The sequence below is a fragment of the Thermobia domestica genome, chromosome 1, assembly GCF_964235325.1.
Source record: "Thermobia domestica chromosome 1, izTheDome1.hap1.1, whole genome shotgun sequence".
Lineage (NCBI taxonomy): Eukaryota > Metazoa > Arthropoda > Insecta > Zygentoma > Lepismatidae > Thermobia > Thermobia domestica.
Window position 1 is genome coordinate 153,909,676 of NC_137454.1, and position 16,704 is coordinate 153,926,379.

Genomic DNA, 16,704 nt, shown 5'->3' on the forward strand with positions numbered 1-16,704 from the left:
GCGCCTGTAAGAAACAATTTCTGAAGATAATTCAGGTCCTAATGAATATTATTCACTAGGAAAGGGAAGTATTCCCCTCCTCTCGAACCAGAGGGCAATTTCGCACTCTGGTCAGAGCAAACATTTCCGCGTAACAAAACGAAGGTCCCCCTGTAAAACTTCTTTACCTAAAGTGTTATTATTAGTATCATAAATTTGCTGAAAGCAAACAATTTGAAGGGTTCGTCGATAATATCTTTGCTTCTTTTATCGTCCGCCCGCCTTCCAAACGAAGAGGTGAATTTTACAACATGACTGCTGTATAATAAGCGAGCGATTCGTAAAATGGTAAAAGTGTGTTTTTATGTGTGTGTGTGTGTGTGTGTGTGTGTGTGTGAGAGAGAGAGAGAGAGAGAGAGAAGACAAAATTTTAGTTGCAAGATGACATACTTCAATTGCCGTTTTCGGTTCATATAGCAAAAAGAATACCGCCACCAGAGAATAAAGACAAGTGTAGACCTTACCCAGTTTTCAAATTGAATAGATGGTGGTGGTAGTTCGGTTTCTTGACCTTGTAAAAATCTTCCCTGTCTTTGATTTTGTTTGTCATCATTCCAGCCAGAAATAAAAAAATGAGAATTCCTTAGTTTACAGCAAGGGGAATTGGGGACAAGACATTAAGGATGATATTCCTGGAAGCTCATGTATCACGATTGTTTCATTCAAAAGACAGAGGACACTTTTCTATGAAGGCTTTTCAACATGTTTTCTCACAAAGGGGATTTTCCTTTTGCAATGTATATGACCACTGGCAATTTCAATCTTGGCCATTCCCGCCAGCGTTTTCATTTTCGAGACACGAGACGAGACGAGACATTTCACGAGACGTCCCGTCCCGTCTCGTGTCTCGTCTCGTTTTCGAGACGGGACAAGTAGTCTGTCTCATCTCGTGTCTCGTCTAAGAGCGTTCTGTCCCGTCTCATGTCTCGTCTCGTCTCGACGAGACGAGACACGAGAAATGTATCGTCTCGTGGCAACACTAGTTGTCGGAGAGCTTTAATAAATGCGGCATTGAACTATTGGGTTCTATAGTCCAACTTCATAGGGTTAGTCATTGTCTTTATATGGCAATTCAGTGCACTAAGGAATCAACTCCACTTTTTAAAGTAATTTCAGATATATTTCAGATTTAAGACCACCATCTAAATATTCTTTCAGAGCTTAAATGATACGTGTTTGAATATGGTAAATAACTCTTAATATGTATACGGTACATAAAAAAGTGTTATCTTTACCATGTAGTTAAACGTGCCGTACAAACTTTATAATTTTTTCTTGTATCTTGAGTAATTGGACTTTGTCTTCTGAACGACCCATATACCCGAACCGGAAGAATGGCGGAGTGTAATCTGTCTTGGAGAAGAGATGCTGTAGTAAAGAACAACCTTTACTTTGAGATTTGATCTTGCATGACGGTCAGTGTACCCGCCAACCGTAAAGGATTCAAGGACCGGTTATTGTTCGGAGCCCACGTCAATAGTATGTTCTATCTTTCATAACTTCGGTATTGTACTAAAAATTTTTAAAAATCCTTTATTATCTTGATGACGACTAAAATTTAAAAGATATAAATAAGAAGTAGCTATAGATAAGGATCTTACATATAGGTAATTTAAGTTTGATTCAAAATTTGAAGAAAGCAATATTAATTGTTTTATTTAATTTGTTCACTATTAGTGTTAACTGTGCAATCAAAATATAATGTATATATGTTTTTTTTTTCTTGACAGGTATCAGCAGATCTCTTGGACAGAATGAATGTTCCGTTTATAAAGATAGGATCAGGAGACACTAATAATTTTCCATTTATAGAACATGTAGCCCAAAAACAGCGTCCCATGATAATATCCACAGGTTTGTAGCACGGAGGATTTGAGTAGATTTTTTGTATTTAGAGAGAGATTTTATAAATGGATTTGGAATCGTTCAACAAAAGGAGCTGTTCCAAAAGTGCCCAATTTTCCCGTTTGAGTCGCGCGCATACAATTCAGTGTGGGAAGAGATCGTGGCCTAAGACCTTCACACATAAAAAATGGTGGCCATAGCTCAGCGGGAATATGGCCAAAAATGGATCAACAATCCAATGGAAATGCCCATAAGGCGCATATGTTTTTGACATATTTTTTGTAAATCGCCCAAAAGAGGAAGCACGCTCCGTTCAGGTTTTATGGAAGTGAGACTACACATTGAGCTCTACAAGAACTATGAGTTTCATCGCACTCGAGCCTGCAGAAAAGGGAATTAAATCGAGTCAAAGTCAGAGGACGTACCATCTCCGATGTTCAGATTCTCTTGATATAGATATTAGGCAAACCTCTCAGAAGAGAATGCCGTAACCGTGTGTCGTATTTCCGCTGAATACCATTGCTATAGATGAAATAAGTGGAATTGAATGGTAGTTAGGATTTCGCATATTGAGCACCATATCTAAAATAATAAAATCAGGAAGACATATCTAAAATAATAAACGCACATTGAGCACCATATCTAAAATAATAAACGTGGAAAACCTGATCATGGCAGTAGCGTAACACGTGGTATTGAAAGGTACAAAATGATTGATGTGTTACCTGAGCTGAACTACAAGCTTTTCCTTACTCTCAGTACCGCTCAGACAGTTGGGGTGTATTATGAACGATGCAATGTGTTATACATAAGTATGCAAAAGGTTTCAATCATCAATTTCATCGTTCTCTGACAGGAATGGTTCATCGTTATCGTCCAAGAGCCTAGATACGTCTTCTTGTGAATAAAAAAAATAATCTAAAAATGCAGATGACTTCGGATGTGGTGCGATTGCTTCGCCGATCCCTAAGTATAAAATAATGAGCATGACATGTGCACAACATCCAACTGTTTGTATTCCACTTGCACATTGTCAAAAATATTTTATAATCAAATCGTCCCCTTCCGGAGCAAGATCGTATAAAACGAAAGTGCAGCACTTTACCGATTACTGTGCCTTGAATGGGTGTATGCACGAACAAGGTAAGGTGTTTGTCTCATATCAGGCTAGTCGGAGCATCGGAGATTGTACGTCCCCTGACTTTGATCCGGTTTATTTCCCTGTTCGGCAGGCTCGAATGTGATGAAACTCATAGTGCTTGTAGAGCTCAATGTGTAGTCTCACTTCCATAAAACCTGAACGGAGCGCGCCCCCTCTTTTGAGCAATATACAAAAAATATGTCGAAAACATGCGCGCCTTATGGGCATTTCCTTTGTATTGTTCATCCATTTTTGGTCATGTTCCCGCTGAGCTATGGTCAACATTTTTATATGGGAAGGTCTTAGGCCACGACCTTGACCAACATTAGATGCAAGCAACGCAAACGGGAAAATTGGTCCCTTTTGGAACATCTCCTTTGTAAGTGAGTTTATCAGCAGAAAATATGCTGCAAGTGCTGTACGGAAGGTTGCACAAAAGAACAGATAAGGAAGTTCAAGAGAAACTGTTTGGGTTTAGAAAGGATAAGAGTACAAAATATGTTATTGTTTTACTAAGATTAATCGGTAAAAAGGATTTATTAAAAAAACAGAAGGAAGTATATATTCTGTTTATTGTTCTAGAAAAGGTCTTTGATTACATGATTTGGGAATTGTTGATGAAAGTTCTAAAAAAAAAAAAGGTTAGAATGGAAAGACAGAAGGCATATAAGAAACTTATATATGAACCAACAAATAAATGCTAGAATGTAGGAAGAAATTAGAGAGAAGAGTGCAAATAGAAAGGGAAATCGAGAGGAATGTTGCCTCTCACCAATGTTTTTAATATGTACGTAGAATAAATAGTGAGCTTGAGCTTACATAAGCTAATTAGATAAGAGTTTAGCGTCTCTTGAGGCACTGAAGCTATGTGAGATGTGAGTCTGCAACTTAATGCGGAATCTGAACCGTATAATATCTCACTGAGAATTGACTGATCTCCAGTGTTCAAGGCACGTACGCTAACGACATAGCAACGACAGTGTTCAAAGGTTTCCATAAGGAAACAATATTCATGTATAATATTTTAAAAAAATGAGGTATTAGGTGTATGTGGTTTGCAGATGATACCAAAATTTGCATTACGATTTGATTCAATGCAGTTTTTCGCTGTTATCTCCATGATATTTGATATTGACTAATGATACAAGATTGGCTGCTAGTGTAAGCTGCTTCGGCGCTGCACATCCAGGTTCGACTTTTTTGTGCGAACTCATATGGTTTGGAGCCTACTTTTGCTATAGATCTAAGTCTTATATATCCTTGGTAATGAAACCAGGCGTTCAACTCCAAATCAACTATAAATGAAACCAAACAGGGACATTATGGATGTATACATATGAGTGTAATACAAGAGACACGATGAAAACTTTTAGATACTGAAATTCAAATACTTTTGCCGTACTGAAACTTATCACATTTAAAAGGGTATACCCTCTAGTGGTGAAAGATGTAACTACTGTACAAGGCTGCAAGTTTGTTTGAAAATTAGAGGACTGGAACCAGTGCCGTATTGAGGGGGGTGGCTTCCGGGCTTAAGCCCCCCCCAAATCTTACTTAGTATAGTAAAGTAAATGAAATATCTTGCAGAATTTTCATATTTCCAGGCAAAGCCCCCCCGAAAGTTAGCAAAGCCCCTCAAGAAACAAAATCGTAAATACGCCACTGACTGGAACTATAGGATAATTTGAGCCTGTCAGTCGGCAACAATAGAGCTCGAGCGATGTTATTTTTGTGAAATATTTTCTTTTATTTTAAGTAAGGTTTACGTAAGAGTATGGCCATGATCATTTAGAAAAGTATATCGGGGACTCTGCCTCTTCACGCGCAACCGTTTTTAATTGGCTTTCGGAATTTAGAACAGAGTGGCACGGTACTTATTACCTTCCGAGTGTCTTTGAAGCTTGGAAGTCTGCCCACCGAAAGTCTCCAGTGTCTCACTTTCTTCTTCATCACGACATGCACGCCTACACACAACAGCGAAATTTTTGGAGTTTCTACAGAAAAGTAGAGTCCGTATTCTACCGCAGCCAGCTTATTCTCCAGATTTAGTTAAGCTGACTGCCTCCTTTCCAAAACTCAATAAAAAGCTTCGAGGACGCCATTTTCAAACAAGTGAAGAGGATATCGAATCGTATAATAATGGAATTTCTGATATTTCAAAACAATTTTGCGAACTATTATGAGAAATTGTAAAAGGTTTTACGTAAAATAATTGTTTTCTCAAAGAGTAACTAACAAATTTCGGCATGGTCCTCGTATGTAATATGGATGTTTCTTATTGGAATAAATATCTTTTGTTGAACCAAATATGCAAATCGAATGGACCTTATTTGCTGTGTGGATCATATGATAATGAAGCCCAAAAAACTTCTATCGTATCATTCATGAAAATGTATATGAAGCAGATATTTTCACGAAATATACAGTTAAGGCTTTTGAACTCGATTGTACTGCTGAACACAGAAGATGTTATGTTAATGAATATAACTATAAGGTTATTTAAATAGACTATAACTGCAAGTGTATAATTAAAACTATACACAGTATATTAAAATTATATAATTTAATTATATATATTTAGTTATGTTGAAACTTTCTTCGTAGGCATGCAAACTATGTCAACTGTTCGAGAAGTATATCGCAGAGTAAAGACCATTAACCCAAAATTTTGTCTACTGCAGTGTACTTCAGCATATCCCACACCACCAAGTGATGTGAATCTGAGAGTTATTTCGACATACCAAAAAGAATTCCCTGATATTCATATTGGATATTCTGGTCATGAACAGGGCATATCAATTTCATTGGGAGCAGTAGCACTCGGAGCAAAGGTAAGAACATAGATAAAAATGTTAGTCCAGTCTGTGATCAAGTAATTAGGATCTTGTACTTAAGTTTAACAATGAAGAGGAAGAGTAGGTTTAAATTTTAATTTGATTGGCAATTTTTCTTAAATCACGCCAGAGAAGTTTCGGTGTTATGAGAGTCCATTTGTACCTTCTTCCGTGACTTTCCTGGAATGAAATCGCAAAATTTATCATACTGACAATAACATAAGGTAAGACTGTGAAATGTAAGTTAATTAGTTTTAAGAAGAAAATAAAATTTGTTGGAAGAAATTCGAAGACAATTTTAAACACAGAACAATATTTCTACAATAATTATATATGGATTAGACGGACTTTAAGACTGGCAGTTATGGAGAAAGGATCATGAGAATTTCATAGCCTGGTATCATTTTACCTATAAAATTACTAGCAGCGTTCACCCCGCTTCGCTGCGGTCACCCCGGAACGCAATAAACTTTGTTACTTAGATAATTTTTACTTTTTCGCTTTCAAGTGATATGATAAAAACCATAGAAGATTGCATTAAATGTTAACATTATATCGCCTGTCATTTATGTTAACCCGCCCCGCTTCGCTGCGGTCACCCCGGAAGTTTTCGCTTTCAAGTGATATGATAAAAACCATAGTAGATTGCAGTAAATATTAACATTATATCGCCTGTCATTTATGTTAACCCGCCGAGTGACACGGTCATGCGGGTTGCATATAAATACGTTTATTTTTACCTATGATGAACTAACAAAGGATTTGTACGTTATGGACACTTGAATGGTCAATTATCTCAAGACACTGGTAATTAAAAATTAAAGTGATATGATAAAAACCATCTAGGGTCCAAATCCTAATAACCCCCCAAAAATAAAAGAAATTGGTTCAGCCGTATTAGCGTGATGAGGTAACAAAGGATTTGTGCGTTCTCTTTTATATATATAGATACATTTTTATAATGTTCTCTTAACCAATAATATGTATTTGCTTAAAAAATTATCCTTCACTACCAAGCCAAATTTGTGAGTATGATGCAATTCTTGCTTGGTTTGCTATTACAAGGATAAGGTTTAACGAACTGAAAAGGTAAAAGAAAAAAAAAACACAACTACAATAATTTATCATCGGATGGTTTGATGGACAAACCATGTCCATTCTGAATGTCTGTTCTATTTCATTTACTGTATCACGTTTGGTATTAAGTTTGCTTACATCAATGTATGATGTGTGTGTTTCTGCATCATTCTTTCTTTCTTTGTTTATCCGAGTTTAAAGTTGGTCTGCCTTGAAAAAAAATGGAGAGAAGAAAAAAGTATAAGGCCCGCCATACACTATAGAATTATCCTAGGAAATCTCTTACGAGTTTTCTTAGAGTCAGAAGCTCAACGTGTATGGCATCAGGTCGCATGTCATTTCCTATGTTCTGAACGATCCTATGAGATTTCTCTTGTTTAGAGTATGCTCTATTTCGGAAAGATAATTCGTAAAATTCCGATTTAAGCGACATCAGGTGAGAGAAAGTGAAAACATTTGTTTTCTCCCCGCCAACCGCCATATTTGTCCACGATACGAAATGGTCTGTGCGCGTGCGCGATATATAGGAGGGAATCACGAGCGTGTTAACACTATTTCCACATTACCAATTTCTTGTTCAACTATAGGTGCCATTTTTTTACCGCAATGCACTATGGATCAACATCTCGCAACGTCATTCGGTCAGACAGGAAAAATCTTCACTTGTATGACACAAAGGGTAGGATTTCCTACGAAATATGTCGTAACATTTTGCCTAAGGTAAATCCTAAGATTTTTCCTAGGATATACCTCACAGTATATAGCAGATCTAAGGGGATAAACGAAAAACAAGCACTGTTATTAATAGTTCTGAGTAGACCCGTAGATTAAAGGAAAATATTGAACAAAAGTATCTTCGTTTTTATATTATTTCAGGAGTAGCCTGAAAGTGTTCAAGTATTCTACTATTTTATAATAAAATAAATAAATAAATAAATAAAATAAAAGAGAAAAGAAACAAAGAGAGAAATGGAAATGGTATTCAATCCAGTGTTAATGTGTTATGCAAATTTGTCACCCTTAGCTTTACTCATTTATCTACGGAGACTTCACTGAAATAACTTCCTACTTTTTACTATATATTTAAGTAGCTGTCTTAGCCGTAGCACGTCGCTTTGAGTCTCAAGAGAAACGTTTATTTCTATATTTGGGAACAAAATTTTGATAATGGAAGCCAATATATGGTAGGTAGACAATGTAGACACTAGGTTTAAAACAATAAATTAAACATTTTGCTCCATTTCCTATCTTTATTCAGCTCTTTTACTGGAAATTATCGATTTCTCCTCGCAAACGTGTTCTGCCTCTACAAAATACAGGAAATAAGTTCATTTCATCTCCACTTACTTATCACTCAACTACAGCCAAAGACGAAAGGGGGAAAATATTATGAATGCGAAAACTCGTGACCTACAGTATAAGCACATATTTTTTTCTGTGCACAGGTGTACATACATAGCTTTAATCAGTATTCGAAATGAAAAAAAAGAACAGAGATGTCATGTTTTATTACGATTTTGATTCGACATACCGGCTATCTAAATGTTGAAATAGTGACGATATGTTAGCCTAGATTGACTTTGATCTCCCACCAACAACTTTATGAAAAAAAAAATGTACAAAAAAAATTATGTTGTAATATAGAGAATTATACACGAAAATATTCAAAAACCGAGTTTTATATTAACAATTTTCTGTGGGAAAGCTCCCGGACCACCACTCGACTGAGCGGTAATCCAAACGTCCGGAAGATCCGACCCCCACAGCGAAAAACTCCTAAATTCGCCCATGCTCAAAACACGACATTTATATATTTCTACATTAAGGCAAGACGACACACATATATAAGGAAGAAGATTTCATATAGAACATCAAAATATAAACTAGATGAATTTCTTTAAAGACGCCCCATTTTTTAAAAAAGGTAGGAAAATGATAACAAAAATGTCTGGGTTGTCAACTTAGAAATTATTTCTACATAAAATATATATATATTTTTACGTGCAAAGCTATTCGTCAATTACTGTGTATAAACATGGATTTATTAAAGGTAATTATCATATCCTCTTCAGTTATGGTATGTCTTGATCACTGAAAAACCAGAGGCGGTATGTCTTCACTGAAAAACCAGAGGTGATATTGCATACCACCGCATACCGTCTCACTTCGACCACTGACTTTAAAAGTACGCCAAATATGAACTTTTGATCTAAATCCAGGTAGAGTGTACCGGCAGTAATTATTAAGCAAATATAAATTAATTTAAATTATATTATTATACATCGGGACAGCTTTAAAGGGCTCTTTCCCCAACCACTGCTTCTTTTCACCCCCACAACCCTCGGTTAGTCCTCGCGAGCGTTTAAGCTGTCACTGCTCTCAGTGTTGCCGTACCTCCGATCCACTTGTGTAGTTAAAGTACGGCAAAATAAAAAGAAAGTTTTCCTTCCTATTCTCAGTTAACAACAAAAATTTTAAAAAATCGACTAGGAAAAAGGAATTGAGGCAACATTGGTTTTTAGCCAGAAGGGATCATAAATCTCTACCACGTGTCGCGGAGACTAGTTAGCGGAAGGTTTAGAGGGATGGACAGGGTTTTCAGAATTCCTGGAAAAAGAGCCCTCTCTTTCTGTCCCAATGTATATACAAAAGAGTATTGTGTAATATAATCTAGAGTATTTTTTTTTTAAGTGGATCAAATTTACTTTGAAATCTACTTTATTCTAATCTAGGTTCTTGAGAGACATATTACTCTGGATAAAACATGGAAAGGCAGTGATCATCAATGCTCTCTTGAACCAGCTGAATTCAAACAACTTGTGGAACAGGTACGTATTGTAGAGTCTGCTCTTGGTAGCCCAAACAAAGATAGGCAACAAAGTGAAGAGCAATGCTACCAAAAGCTGGGGAAAACGGTTATAACCACACGAATGCTTACAAAAGGGTCTGTCCTAAAATTAAGTGATTTAAATGTGAAAGTTGCTGAGCCGAAAGGATGGCCTGCTGAAAAACTGCATGAATTAGTGGGAAGAAAAGTGAACCGTTGTCTCGAAACAGATGAGAGTATATGTGAACACGACATTTTGTAGATTTTTTTTTTTTTTTTTGTATAATAAATATTTCAACAAAATATATTGATTTGTTTGTTTATACAAAACACTACGCATCACGCCTTTAAAACCAAATATAGTAAAACCTGCTAATTAGCCATTTCTGTAAGTTAATCATTCTACCTAACTTAGGCTTCTTGTTCCATTTTTCATAACATATGTAATACTAATTTCTCTGTAGGTTGGCCACGTGCATAAAAGCAATGTTATTCATGTGTTGTTAATGTTAATCCACATTTCTCCGTATATTGAACAGCTAACAGAACATTTTATAGAATACTTAATATTTTATGCTTCTTACAAAAGCTTTACTGCCATGCTTCAGAAGGTCAATAAACTCAAAGGAGGAAGAGGGAAATCTTGTTCATTGAAAGTAATGTCTTTAAAAAATACAGGAGATGATGGTCTCTTCCAGAAATGTGTGGTGGTTCTCAAACCTATTGAAGCAGTCGAATTTTTAGTACACATTATAGACATAATATTCATACAAATTTTACAAATACAAATGTATAATAACAACATATTACATACTTGGAATTGTAAGTTGCATAATTCTCGTCTAAATGTACAAATACTAAATTATATTACTGGAATATATGTATATTGGTTTTACCACACTCTCTTAGCTGTCCATTCACACAATAAGAGGGTTCGTGTGAAACAGAAAAAGAAAGAAAGAAAAACGGAACATGCTTCATCTGAAAGTTTTAGTAAGAAAAGAAATTGAAACACACAACTAGAATGCGTGTGAGAAAACAAAATCCTTACTGAAGCACTGCTTCATTTGTTTGGGTTCAATTCTAATGGCTTCTTATGTTATTGTTGGCGAGTGCACGAAAAGTCAATGCCATCCATATTCTACATTTGGCAAGACATTTGGTAGACCTTATCAGACGGATTTAATAAACTGTGGATGACCTTTGTTTTCGTAATGTGTTCAAAGAGTTATGATGTTACAAACTCTGTAAACCAAAGTAGAAAAGATAACAGCACAACTAACTGTTCATCCCACTGCTTGCTTCTCAAATCACATTAAGAGGGTGAATGCAGCTATTATAATAATATTTAGCGTATACACAAGTTTTTCGTTCGAGCGGCGTGATTTCTCCTAGATAGTTTTTTTTTGTTTTGTTTTTCTGCAGTTTGGTGCTGAATAGAAGTAATATACCGTACACCTATTAATTAATAACGCCATATATATTACTGAAAATTATTATTATGTTTAGTTTATATAGATTATAATTAACTTTAGTCTGAACTCAACATAGAATTAAAAAAGAAAAAAAAAAGTCGGTGGAGCAAAATGGAGTTTTGACTGTGTGGTATGATGGGTAAGTGCCCTATCTTTTCCAGTTTTCTTACCTCATTCTTCATTTTTGCAGATTATCCAAAATGGTTCGAACGTATAAAAGGAAAATTGATCGAGGAGCGATGGCATCTGAGCTGTCATTAAGAGTGTAATGTGATCAGTAGCGGCTCGATACCATAATCTGAGGTAGTTCTGCACAGTTTGTTTTGTGAATATTGAATTTACTCTTCGCAGTAATTAATTATAAAATGTGCATACACCAACCAGCATAAAATTTTAGCACTCTTAATCGTTATAAATGACAATTATAATTGGACATTGACAAATATGTTCGCGTATACAGCTTTACTGTATCATGCAACCAAAACACTATACTTTTGATTATTGCGTGTCAGTAGCGTATTTAGGATTTTGTTTCGGGAGGAGCTATACACAACATATTGAATAGACACTTCGATTTTTCCTTTTGGATGCCGACAAGTTTTATGAATTTCGGGGGAGCGTGAACCCGATATCTCCCTCCTAAATACACCACTGTTGCGTACAACAAACTTAAAAATACCATATCCATATCGTAAGAAACATGCTGTTTTTATATACCATAAAAATTCCGAATTCACGTAATGTCTACAGACAGAAATTTTATCAATACTACTGAATTATAGACATCTTACCTTATCGTTTGTAAATGAAGTCCATCCGACGTGTCTTCTGCTGTGCAAAATGTTCTATTACTCTATCATTGAAGTTCGGAATAGTGGATATGAAATCACGCTCAATTGATAAGGCAGCCAAAGCATTGAGTCTTTCCTGGCACATTGTGCTTCTCAAAAATGTTTTAACTCTTTTTAGACTTGAGAAGCAACGTTCTGCTTCAGCTGTTGTCATTGGGGTAGTTAAAAGAATTTCCAAAAGTTTTAGGGTTTCCCTAAAATTGTCACACAAATTGTGTTTGTTCAGAAAATTTAAAAATGGTAAGGCACCTTGCATAAATGACACCCAACTCAGTTCAAAGACGCTCTTTCTCTAAGTATGGATATTGTGTCACAGTTGCACTTAATTCATCACTGGGAAACTGTTGAACATACTGAAGAAAGTTTTCTGAACACAAAAGTGATGATGCGACAAGGTGACGAGAATTTATTGTATCTTCTCTTCGTCTTCTTTTTATTTCGTGAGGTGCAGATGTTGTTGCCAAATTCTGTGCTTCTTGTATTTCGGAAATGCTTCCTCTCAACCTTTGTGCATTGCTCTCAAATGATTTAAGGGCATTCTCTAGATAACTAGGATCAGCTTTCCTCTTTTGCAGCTGATTGTATAGTATGCCCACGTGTGGCATAATATGATGAAAAAATGTCAACCAGAATACAAATGTTTCACACTGCAACATTCTTTCAATAGCTGAGGCTTGATTTATCGCTGTATATTGACTAAGTTCCTTCCTAATGTCTTCCATGCACTCAATAAGTTCATTTCGGTATTCAAAAACAACATTTACTGTTCGAATATAAAAATTCCAACGAGTTGGAGCGGACCGCGGCACTCTTTTTTTAACTATTCGATCCAGTACAGCAACTCGTTGTGGTGAATGAGAGAAAAAAGCTGGGATGTCTTGTAAGTTAGCGAAAAATGTCCTAACCTCTGTATTTTGCGAACACACTTGCTGCATTATTAAATTTAACTGATGAGCATAGCAGTGCACAAAGTGTGCTGATGGATATTCTGCTTTAATTTTTACTTGGACCCCGCCATGTTGGCCACTCATAACTTCAGCACCATCGTAGAACTGAGCAATTAATTTGTGCGACGGTATAATAGGTTGGATTTCACTCAAAATAGCTTGAGCAAGGCTTTCACTGTCATGCTTTGGACGTAATAAAAATCCCCAAAAACGTTCAACTGGAGTACCTTCTCTCATGCATCTTAATATCACTACCAGTTGAAATTGTGATGAACAATCTGAAGTTTCGTCAGAAAGAAGTGCTACAAAACGTGTTTGCTCTATTTCACGTGTTATTTCTTCTCTGAACACTAATACCATGCTATCTAGTAACTCGTTTTGAATGGTTTTGGAGGTTCCTTTAAAATTACTAGAGCCCTGTAAATGTTCCCTTAATGTTTGGTCTAAATCAGCGCTGAAATCTATCAGTCTACGAAATATCCCCGGATTGGAGGAACCTTCCGCCTCGTCATGGCCTCGCATTGCGAGTTCAAAAGCACCACAAAATTTTATACAATTTATTATTTTATGAAGGATGTATCTATTCCTGGTTACATTTTCATTATGTTTCTGTATACTTGACCAGTACGCAGAATCAAGTTGTGAGCGTATATTGATTGTCCCTAAAAGCGACAAATCTGTTTGATTGTTCAAGTGGAGCTTCGAATTTTCATGTTTCTTAATTTTTTCGGTAAGATGCACAAGATCTTTTATCCCTCCCTTTGACCATGCATAATCCCCACCGAAAAGAAGACAAGGAAAACAGAAGAGCGCATTCGTGTTATCACATCCACATATCCAGTTATTTCTGTTGTATATATCTTTGTTAAAACGCCTAATGTAAGTTTTGCCACGACTGGTGCCCGAAACTTCGAATGTTAAATCAGGAAGAGGCCTGCCTTTTTCCTTAATTTGAAGCTTTTCTTCGTAAGTTAATGAAGAGAAAGGTTGTTGTAACAAATGTTTCACGGAAGTCATTTTAAGAATATTGTTTACCTTACAATATTAACCATAAATAATCCCCACCGAACACACAAATTCACACAAACTCGCACAAAAAATAGCGCACAACACTTACACTAAACACCTTGATCAAAACCAAGAGGTTTTGCAGACAAACTTAGAGATATCTTGCCCTAACCACTACTGATTTTCCCCCACACACAACCCTCGGCTGATAAAATTCAGCATTTTTTTTTTTCAAGAAGTAATAAATGGAAGATAAAAGAAAGGGACAACAGAGAGATGTGGCACCGTTGATTTTTAGGTAACAGGGGTCATAAATCTCTAACAAATTTCGCCAAGAACAGCAGGGAGAATTTTGAGGACTTTCCAGATTCTATGAAACAAGTGCCTTTACTCATGTCTACTAGTCGTATCACGTCGTGTGATTTCGGCTTCTTCGGAAGTATTCGTGAGTTTTGAGCTGCTGGAAGTGCAGCTCTAGTAAATCCTATCTAACAAACAAGGAAAACGTAATACAGTGCGGCTGGTGAAGATTTTGGTCTCAATGCTAAAGAATAGGGTAATCCGTGCACAGCTCTTGCAATATTATTAAGCTTCAGAAGGTGTTTCTAAAAATTCTACGCTATGTAGCATATCCAGCAGTAGAATTTCAGGTCACAGTTAGATCAAATATCATCATTACGTGCTATTACCTTGATTAAATTAAGCACAATTCAACTCAATTGAAAATATATTTATTCTATAAAATAGCTGGCAGTTCTGCAGCTCTGCAGCACTTATTGTCAAGCCGCCCCTGAATGTGATATAAAAGAGCAGCTGCAGCGACTCTTTTCAAGTGCCACAAACAACACTAGCAAGAACAGTTAAACTAACCCGAGAACACATCCAAAAAACAGACATATTTACTGTATCAACAAGTGGCACTGTATATTACAGTAAAACTAACCCAATTTGGTACAGTCTTGGCCCAATTACAACAGTTTTTACGATCGATGAAGAAAATTTGTTGGTTGCTTAAAATGGAGGAAATGTTATTTGGATTGACATTTTATGACTTACGAGGAAACCGATGCAGGCGACACGAAATTGTGGACTAGTTTATGCGCAAACGAAGTGGTTTTGTGTACAAATAAACCGATTAGAGGGAAAAAACCTTCGATCTCAACCTTCCTGGAGATATAGAGGAATAAGGAGAAGGCTGGTTCTCCGATATTTTGCGAATTTTTAAATATGTCGCCTTTAGTAATACGTTTAGTTATACGTCGCCTTAGATATGAGGGTTTCAAAACCGAAGAGTCCATGAAAATTCTCAGGGAAGAATGTTTTGGAGGGGGAAGGCGAAAATAACTGAGTTCTATTGTTGCCTGAAATAGACGTGTTAGGTGTCTATGTATAGGTTTCTTTGAAGACTCGCTTTCCAATGAACAGGAAAATTGGATTCTTAGGAAAAACAAGTAGCCGGCAAAGATTAGTTGATGGGTGCAAGTCCAGGCATCCCCAGATAAGCTTCCAAAAACCAGAATCCATAAAAACAGAACCGGAACTATCAGAGCTGCAGCGTTTAACAAAATTAATGTTACAAAATTTTTTTGAATTGTTAACTCGAATTGTTAATGAACAAAAATTTACTGCTGATAGACTATATAAGATGCACACCAAATGTACGTATCGTTTCGTTCTAATTTGCAAGTACAAATACAGAGACCAACCTCTATATATTTCTCAACAAACTCTCCGTCTTTATTGATACAGAGTTGCCATCGCTCAGTCCATTTTGTGTAGCATGTAGCAGCCATTAGGGGTTATTTTAAAATAGAACCATTCCATGTCAAATCAACACACCCAATTTACATCACCATTTTAGATTTTGTTAAAATTTGGTATAGTTATAGTGGGTGCTGAGAGTAAGCAAAATACCAAATTTCAATGTTTTATCTCAAACAGTTTCTGAAATATGGGGATGTAAAATTTGCAAATACTAGGCAAAAAAAAACGTGAACAGACTTTCTTTAAATCGCTCTAGGAACTGCAATAGTTGAGCTAGAGAGCTGAAAAAGGTGTCGTTTTGCAGCATTTCGTATGCTCTTTCCAGTGATATACAACACAACATAGGTTCTAATAATTTTTTTTTCAAAATACGAATTAAAATTTTGATTTAAATTTTTTCCAAAAAGTACATAATTTACAATTTTCAAAATATTTCCATAAATACTTGGTACTGTTGTAAATCAAATGGCAAAGTATAAATATGGGATGATGATGGGTTCATTGTTAAAAAAAATATTTCTGACACCTGTTTTCCACTAATAGCCTATATTTGGACGAAACATATCTTCAACAAATAAGAATTTAACATAATAGGTACTAACGCTAATTTTTAAACAACTATATATAAAATATAAAGTAACAATAACTAACCTGCGGAAGTTTTGAGTTGAAAGCAGTTTCAAAAAAAAAAAAAAATCTCGGAGCTTTACAGATTATATTTTGAAAAAGCCAACTGGGTTTGGCTTACATCACTTTCAACAAGAGTGTATGTTCTCCCAGTCGGAGTAAACGGATTTACATTTGTGAGAATATCCACAACTGACACCCACAGGACGTCCGGGTGTGTTGGGTAGAAGAATGATGTAGCTGGTCCACACGGATGAAGAAAAGTTATT

The 16,704-nt window shown here is 36.0% G+C and overlaps 2 protein-coding genes across 4 annotated transcripts in view; one reads left to right on the forward strand and one right to left on the reverse strand.

Moving 5' to 3' along the window:
* Positions 1-10,055, forward strand: part of NANS (N-acetylneuraminic acid synthase) — a 198,700-nt gene extending 188,645 nt beyond the window's left edge. For all 3 annotated transcript variants that reach the window (XM_081764696.1, XM_081764689.1, XM_081764704.1), the window contains exons 4-6: positions 1,770-1,893; positions 5,630-5,856; positions 9,669-10,055. In XM_081764696.1, the coding sequence (XP_081620822.1) occupies positions 1,770-1,893; positions 5,630-5,856; positions 9,669-10,025 (708 nt within the window). In that variant the 3' untranslated portion in view covers positions 10,026-10,055. The remainder of the gene's footprint in view (positions 1-1,769; positions 1,894-5,629; positions 5,857-9,668) is intronic.
* A 2,309-nt stretch (positions 10,056-12,364) lies between these two features.
* LOC145668358 (zinc finger MYM-type protein 1-like) lies at positions 12,365-13,558 on the reverse strand. The gene has a single exon (XM_081736165.1). It carries the CDS (start codon positions 13,556-13,558, stop codon positions 12,365-12,367), a length of 1,194 nt encoding a protein of 397 aa, XP_081592291.1.
* Between the last annotated feature and the right edge of the window lie 3,146 nt (positions 13,559-16,704).

What these genes read in the sequence shown, in the direction of transcription:
- LOC145668358 (XM_081736165.1), bottom strand. Translation starts at nt 13,558, where the DNA reads ATGCGAGGCCATGACGAGGCGGAAGGTTCCTCCAATCCGGGGATATTT.